This window comes from Orycteropus afer, unplaced genomic scaffold, assembly GCF_000298275.1.
Source record: "Orycteropus afer afer isolate SDZICR_OR568_19922 unplaced genomic scaffold, OryAfe1.0 scaffold00585, whole genome shotgun sequence".
Lineage (NCBI taxonomy): Eukaryota > Metazoa > Chordata > Mammalia > Tubulidentata > Orycteropodidae > Orycteropus > Orycteropus afer.
The window spans coordinates 947,835-955,902 of NW_006922172.1; the positions used below are offsets into that span (position 1 = coordinate 947,835).

Consider the following 8,068-nt stretch of genomic DNA (forward strand, 5'->3'; position numbering starts at 1 on the left):
GATTGCCCAACCTTCCTTCCGAGGAGTGGCTGGTGGGTTTGAACCGCCAGCCTTCTGGTTAGCAGTCAAGTGCTTTAGCCACTATGCTACCAGCAGTAACACTAGGGAAGTAGATTGCTCCATTTTCCTTCCGAGGAGTGGCTGGTGGGTTTGAACCGCCAGCCTTCTGGTTAGCAGTCAAGTGCCTTAGGCACTATGCTACCAGAGCTCCCACCTGAAGCCTCTAACTACAGGGTGGAGGGGCGGGGCTTAGCCGCAGGGAGGCGACCATCTTGTCGCATTTTCCTCAAACTGCACCTCTTCTCTTGCCGTAGTATCGTGATACCGGAAGCTCCAATGAAGCATGTTTTAGGTTTCCGGGCGAGAGCTCTACTCGTAGGGGCCATGTGGATGCTTCCATGAGGAGTTCCTGGTTTCTAAGTCCTGCTCGAGGTCTGCCCTCTGGGTGAGAACGGGCATAGAGCCGCTTGGTGGGGCTGTGGATCGGGCGGGATACTGGGGAGAGCGAGGCTTGCAGGTTCTGTGGGTTTACCGGGTGTTTGCGGGGGCAAGGCTGAAAAAAGTCTTGACGCAGCGCCGGGATTGTAGATAAGTTGCTATTGCATCTCGGGATCCGCGAATCCGAAACAGCGGCGCTGATTGCAGAGGATGATTGCCCATACGGGAGACCTTTACTGTTTCTAATTAAGCCCGTTTATAGTTTTAGAGATTTCTCACGTGTTCGTTTCTTAGCTGTTTTTAGAAATCCTCTTCTTCTCGTGGAGTGAAAGATGACTTCCTTAGCCCAGCAGCTACAACGACTCGCCCTACCTCAAAGCGATCCCAGCCTCTTATCGAGAGATGAAGTTGCCTCTTTGTTGTTTGACCCCAAGGAAGCGGCCACCATCGATAAGGACACCGCTTTTGCTATTGGTGAGCTACCCTTAACTTAGAAAAGCTTTGTTTTCTGGATAATAGGTTTTTTTTTTGTTGTTTTGTTTGCTTTCTGTCTGCTTTGTTAGCAATTTCTAACTTGTTCATTTATGTTGTTAAGGAAAAGAGACCGTTTGAGCAAATTATCATGTGCCAGATGCTTAAAATGTATGTAACCACAAAACCAAACTACTGACATCTAGTCGATTTTGAATCACAGGGACTCCCATTGGATTTCCAAGTCTGTAAATCTTTATGGAAGCAGGCTGCGTCTTCTGCTCAGTAACTGGTGGGTTCAAACCATTGACCTTGTTGGTTAGCAGCCAAATGCCTTAACCACTACACCACCAGAGGCCTAGGTGTCTAAATTTTACAGGGGGAAAAATAAAATTTGAGAGGTCCATTGATTTGTAGAGAGAAAGAATGTCTAGTAGGAGGGGCCGTGTCTGGGGTGGAGAAGGAGTCTTTCCAGAGGACTGCCTTAGTTAACGTAGGGGGTATTCATTAAAAAAAGAAAAAGAAATGGCTTCTGCAATCAAGTATTTTTTTCCTGTAGTTGGTGAAATAAGATTTATTCTATATTCTGTATTGCAAGCTGTTGTTGTTGTTGTTATGTGCCATTCAGTCGGACCCGACTCATAGCAACCCCTCCTTGAGTTTCCAAGGCAGTATCACTACAGAAGTAGATTGCACCATCTTCCTTCCGAGGAATGGCTGGTGGGTTTGAACCACCAGCCTTCTGGTTAGCAGTCAAGTACCTTAGCCACTATGCTACCAGAGCTCTCTATTGCAAGCTAGAAATCTGTATATTGAACAGATTATTCTGAAAGAATTCAGAGAGGTTTTTTTTTAATATTATTGTGATTTAGGTGCAAATTTACAAAGGAGATTCATTTTACTCTCTACAGTTCATGTACATTGGGTTTCACAGCCCCAGTTACAATCACAACAATAAAAAACTCTCCTCCCTGTGACTACCCCTTCCCTTTGCCCTGTCTGTCCAGGTTTCTCTTTATGCAAATGCTATACTTCTCATGTCTCAAGGTTGATTGATCTAAGGGGTACATCTCCCTAGGGTAGGTAGGTGCATCTCCCTGGGGTAGGTGTTCTGCTTATAGGCCTTTCTCCTGTTTGACTCAGTGCTAATCCACAGAAGCGTTTTTGAACTTTGTTCCACGTTTTTCCTCCCACTCTATCCAGGATTTCCAATTTTGATTCCTTTCTGAGTGGTTGGCATCGGTAGCTGGGAATTGTCTAGTTCTTCTGGTCTCTGGGCTGTGAAGGCAGAGGTCCCCATGGTCTGTCATATCCTTGGACTAATTGTTTCTATAGGGCTTTGATTTTCTTCGCTCTCTTCCTCTGTAGTCTGTATGTTTTGTACACGTTTCTGTATCTTCCTTTTCCCTGTTGTCATTACGCTGGTCACGTGCTTTTTTTTATATTGTCTTGCCTTTCACCCAAAGCAATACATGACTCTTAACTAACCAGAAATTTCCCCTCCCTTCTCCTCCTAGCCCTGGTAACCAACAAAATAAATTTCCTTCCCTGCGTAAACCTTTCCTTGAGTTTTCATAATAATGGAATCATACAATATTGTTCTTTGTGACTGACTACTTTCACTCTATATAATGTCCTTCAAATTCATCCATGTTATGAGGTGATTCGTGGATTCTTCTTTATTCTTTGATGTTGCATAGTACTCCATTGTGTGAATGTTCCATAGTTTGGTTATCCATTCATCTGTTTATGGGCACTTAGGTTATTACCATATCTTTGCTATAGTGAGTTGTGCTGCGATGAACATGTATATGCATGAATTCAGAAAGTTTTAAGGATATATCAGTTCTTGGCTAGTGCACCTCATATGCAGCCACCACCCCATCTGTTAGTGGGAGCTGGTGTGCTGCTATGATGCTGAACAGATTTCCCCAAAGCTTTCAGACTAAGACAATCTAGGAAGAAAGGTCTGGTCATTTCCCTCTAAAGCTCAGCTGATAAAACCTTATGGATCACAGCGATCTGATCCCAAGCCAGTCATACAGATGGTGTAGGACTAAGCATTGTTTTCTTTTGTTGTACATGGGGTTGCCATGAGTTGGAGGCCAATTCGACAGCAACTGACAACAAAAACTAAAGGAGGGTTGGGATGATTTTGCTCATAAAGAATTATTAAATAAACTAGTCTTTTTCTAGGATGCACTGGTCTGGAAGAGCTGCTTGGAATCGATCCTTCTTTTGAACGGTTTGAAGCACCATTGTTCAGTCAGCTGTCAAAAACCTTGGAGCGCAGTGTTCAGACCAAAGCAGTGAACAAACAGCTGGATGAAAATATCTCATTATTCCTTATTCACTTGTCTCCTTACTTCCTCCTTAAGCCAGCACAGAAGTGTCTGGAGTGGTTGATTCACAGGTATGCAGTAGAATTACAAAAATAATTGTGGGCTAATTAATAATGCTTTAGGAAGAGAGTATTGCTGTCCTGTGAAGTACTGTAACTTAATGGCTAACATATTGAGCATTTATACTCCAGTTTCTCATTTTGCATGCATTCTCTCATATAATCCTCAACATTCCAGTAGGAAGATGCTTGTATTATCTCCATTTTAAAATGGAGAAAACTGAGGTTTAGAGAGGGTAAGAAATCTGAATCACTCAACTAGTATGTGTCAGAGATGGAATACAAATGAAGTTTATTTTCAAGGTCTGATCTTCTCTCCACTTTGGAAATCATTGCAGTAATTATTGAAGTAATTTTAGTCAAGTGTATTTTCTCACTTATTGGCATCTACTTAAACATTTCCATTTAGTCTCTCAATATATGTGTTTTGTTTATATTTTAGTGTTATTGTTAAATATATATAACAAAAAGTTTATAGTTTTAACCATATTTAAGTGTAAAATTCAGTGACATTAATTACATCACCATGTTGTGTAACACTCGCTACTACCATTTCCAAAATCATTACCTCAGACACTCAGTACTTCCTAAGCTATCATTCCTCATTCCTCCCTTCCTCCAGCCTCTGGTAACTTTAAATAAACTCTTGTCTTTATGCATTTGCCTATTCTAGACATTATATATAAGTGGGAACATGTAATATTTGTCCTTTTGTTTCTGACTTACTTCACTAGTATAATGTTTTCAAGGTTCATGTAGCGTGTATCGGGACTTATATCACTTTATGGCTGAATAATATTCCATTATAGGAGTCCCTGTGTGGTGCAAACATTTAAACACACAACTATTAACTGAAAGGTTGGGAGTTTGAACCCACCCAGAGGTGCCTTGGAAGATAGGCTTGGCAAGCCACTTGTGAAAGATCACAGCCTTGAAAACCTGTAAAGCATTTCTACTCTATACATGGGATTGCCATGAATTGAAATTGACTTTGTTGTTGTTGTTATGTGCCGTCGAGTCAGCCCTGACTCATAGCGACCCCTCCTTGGGTTTCCGAGGCAGTATCACTACGGAAGTAGGATTGCCCAACCTTCCTTCCGAGGAGTGGCTGGTGGGTTTGAACCGCCAGCCTTCTGGTTAGCAGTGAAGTGCTTTAGCCACTATGCTACCAGAGCTCCTTCAATTGCCATGAATTGAAATTGACTTTAAGATAGCTAATAAGAACATACATATATACCACGTTTTGTTTACCCTTTCATCTGTTAATGGGCACTTTTGGCTGTTGTGACTGATGTTGCTGTGAACATTGGTGTACATACATCTATTTGAGTGTCTGCTTTCAAGTCTTTTGGAAATATACCTGGGAATAGAATTGCTGAGTCATATGGTAGTTCTGTGTTTTAATTTTTTAAAGAACCACCTAACTGTTTTTCATAGCATCTGCATTGTTTTACATTCCTACCAAAAGTAGATAAGGATTCTGATTTCTCCACATGCTTGCCAACATTTGTTAGTTTTAGTTTTTCTGATAATAATCATACTAAAACCAAAAACCAAACTCACTGGTGTCGAGTCAATTTCGACTCATAGCAACCCCTCCTTGGCTTTCCAGGACGGTGTCTCTACAGAAGTAGAGTGCCCTATCTTACTTCCAAGAAGTGGCTGGTAGCTTTGAACCGCCAGCCTTCTGGTTAGCAGTCAAATGTCTTAGTCACTAGGCCACCAGACCTCCTAATAATCATACTAATGGGTATAAATTCTAATATATGTCTTTTTAAAAGTAGAAGGATTTCCATTTCATTAGTTGGAGACATGAGAGTAAAGTCATTTCCCTTCAGAAAACAAACAAGTCTTTGAGAAAACAATTTTAACTTGGGTCTTTTGACTATGATAACTTTAGACTCATCAGACAAAACATAATCCTCAAAGGTCTAATATCACTCTGTTTTCTGAAATTTCATTTCACCCAAGTAAATTGTTGACATAAGGAGCTCTTTTTCATTTCATTATGTATTTTACATAATTTCTAAGTAGGTTGCCTTCATTTACTGTTTTTCAATAAATGCCATAATCAAGGTTTATGCAAAGTTTTGGTGATGCAACTCTGCCTTCAGTAGTTGAGGAAAGCCTTGTGGAGAAAGTAACATTTTAGTTAGGACTTACAGGGCTAAGGGATTGCTGTCAAGAGTTATTTTAGATGCAGAATAACACATATAGTTATCGTATGAAAAATAAGAGTTTGAGAAATAGCAAGTTAACTGTGTTTGGTAAGTGACAGTGTAAGAAGATGGTTAGGTTCATGTGGAAGTTATTTGCTGACTAGATACTAAGTATAGAAATTTAGTATTTCCATTCTCTCAGTATCTGACTCAATTTATAAAATACTTATACAGTATTTCATACAAACCATTTGAACTGTGCTGTGCTGAATATTTGAAAGGCTCTAGTAGTGCTGTGGTAAGGCTGCTAACTGAAAGGTTGGTGGTTCAAACCCACCACCCTCTCCACGGGAGAAAGATTAGGCACTCTGCTTCCGTAAAGATTGACAGCCTTGGAAACACTATGGCAGTTGCTGTGAGTCAGACTCAACTGGATAGCGGTGGGTTTGGTTTTTTAAAGCATCATGTTGCTTACTAACTATATTATTGTTGTTAGGTGCCTTCGAGTCAGTTAGTAACTATACATATGGAGATAAAACATAAACAAACAAACAAATGGCAACTAACATGAATCTTCTGAATAATGTATATTTTCATTTTGCATGCCTTGTGTTAATGTGTTTCTGTTTATTCTGAAGGGCTGTGAGAATGCAACATGATTATAGGCTGAGTGGGCAGGGATGGTTCATACAGGAGACCCGGGTTTAATTCCTAGCCAATTAAGTCTTCTTGGAAGGAAGATGGGGCAATCTACTTCCATAATGATACTGTTTTGGAAACCCAAGGAGGGGTCACTGTGAGTCAGATCTGACTCAATAGCACTGAGTTTGGTTTTTTTGTTTTGGAATGTACTTCTTGTGCATAGTCACACCCATCTGTCATTGGAGGTTGGTATGTTGCTGTGATGTTGAACAGGTTTCAAGTGGAGCTTCCAGACTATGATAGATTAGGAAGAAAAATCTGGTGATTTACTTCTAGAAATCAACTAGTGAAAACCCTTTGCATCATAATGGTCAAATCCCATTGTGTGCAGGGTCACTATAAGTCAAAGACCAACTCAATAGCAGGTAATAGTAGCAACAAAAATATGTACATGTAAAAGGATAGGAGAGTTCAGAGACATAAGAGGGATCACTTGACTGGGAGCATTAGGAAAAATATCTTGAAAAAGAAGGCCCTTGACCTAGGTCTTGAAGCTTGGAAGGATTGGAATGTGTCTGTTGGAATTAACGAATCTGTGCATTATTAGGATAGAGGAATGGATAAAAAGTTTTGTGAAGTTCCTGGACAAATTATGATCCAAAGAAAGTAATGGGATTTCTTTCTTAATTAGTTTTTGGTGTTGGAAGTACAATAGTTAGGAAGGCTGAAGAAGCTTATGAAAATGGACTTTGGAGCCTGGAAAGACCTGGGTGTTGCTGCCTGGGTGAGCAGATACTTTTCTGTTGGTTTGACTGCAGTGATCCCATAGCTGCATTGATGTAATAGTGTGGTAAAGGATGACAGAAAGTGAATGGAATGTAAATTTTGACATTGAATATTAAAAAAAAATTAGTGCATGATAATTGCCAGAACGGTGCTGAGGTACATTTAAATACAAAATAGAAGGCTTATAGTTTAAGTTCTCTGTGTCATGTTACAGTGCCACAGATATTTTTAATGATACTCATTCTATGGTGTTTTAGCTCATTGATGAAGGAAATTATGTGCTTTTAAGTTTTGGGACAATTTGAATTGTTTGTTTTTACTGCAGGTTCCACATCCATCTTTATAATCAAGATAGCCTCATTGCTTGTGTTCTGCCATATCATGAGACAAGAATATTTGTGCGAGTTATACAGCTTCTAAAAATTAATAATTCCAAACACAAATGGTTCTGGTTATTGCCAGTCAAGGTATGTTGAATGACACCCATCTATAATTTTGATAAATCTTCATTAAGGGTTTTTAATTTGGAAAGAATACAGTTGTTTGTACTCTTGGGGGTAGTCCAAGTATTACCTCCATCATTTTCATTTCTTTACTTTCAGTTGAAACTATTATTAATAATAGTTAGCTATTATTTAGTACCTGCTAGAATCTCACAAAACTACTCTTATTTTTGCAGATGGGGATAGGCTCATAGAATTAAGTTACTTAGCAAAGTTCACATAACTATAGAGTGGTAAAGTTGAGATTTGAATCTGGCTCTGATTCAAAAGCCTATGTCTTTCTATTACACCATGCTGTTTGGTACTTTTAGTTTGGAACTGAAGAGTTTTTAAAAAAAAGTAAATGGAGAAGAGCAGAAAATACCTACAGAAATTAGAAAGATAAGGATGAGTTGGAGGATGTAAAATAAAATTGTGAAGGAGATGTTAGGAAGTCATTTTAGATGAGTAAAAGGATGATTTCATAACATTGGGGTCCGAGTAAGATCATCATGATTTTGTAGTAAAACCAGCTAATTTGCCATTATCACTTTGTTTTGTAAATTATGTTTTTGTTGTTATGTGCCGTCAAGTCTGACCCAACTCATAGTGACCCCTCCTTGGGTTTCCGAGGCAGTATCACTACGGAAGTAGATTGCCCCATCTTCCTTCCGAGGAGTGGCTGGTGG

At 39.6% G+C, this 8,068-nt stretch overlaps 1 protein-coding gene across 1 annotated transcript in view; it reads left to right on the plus strand.

The window, feature by feature from the left end:
• The first annotated feature begins 770 nt into the window (after positions 1 to 770).
• The window catches only part of HEATR1 (HEAT repeat containing 1), a 115,784-nt gene continuing 108,486 nt past the window's right edge, over positions 771 to 8,068 (plus strand). Inside the window, exons 1-3 of the mRNA XM_042783022.1 lie at positions 771 to 912; positions 3,106 to 3,322; positions 7,223 to 7,364. Coding sequence (XP_042638956.1) covers positions 771 to 912; positions 3,106 to 3,322; positions 7,223 to 7,364 — 501 coding nt within the window. The remainder of the gene's footprint in view (positions 913 to 3,105; positions 3,323 to 7,222; positions 7,365 to 8,068) is intronic.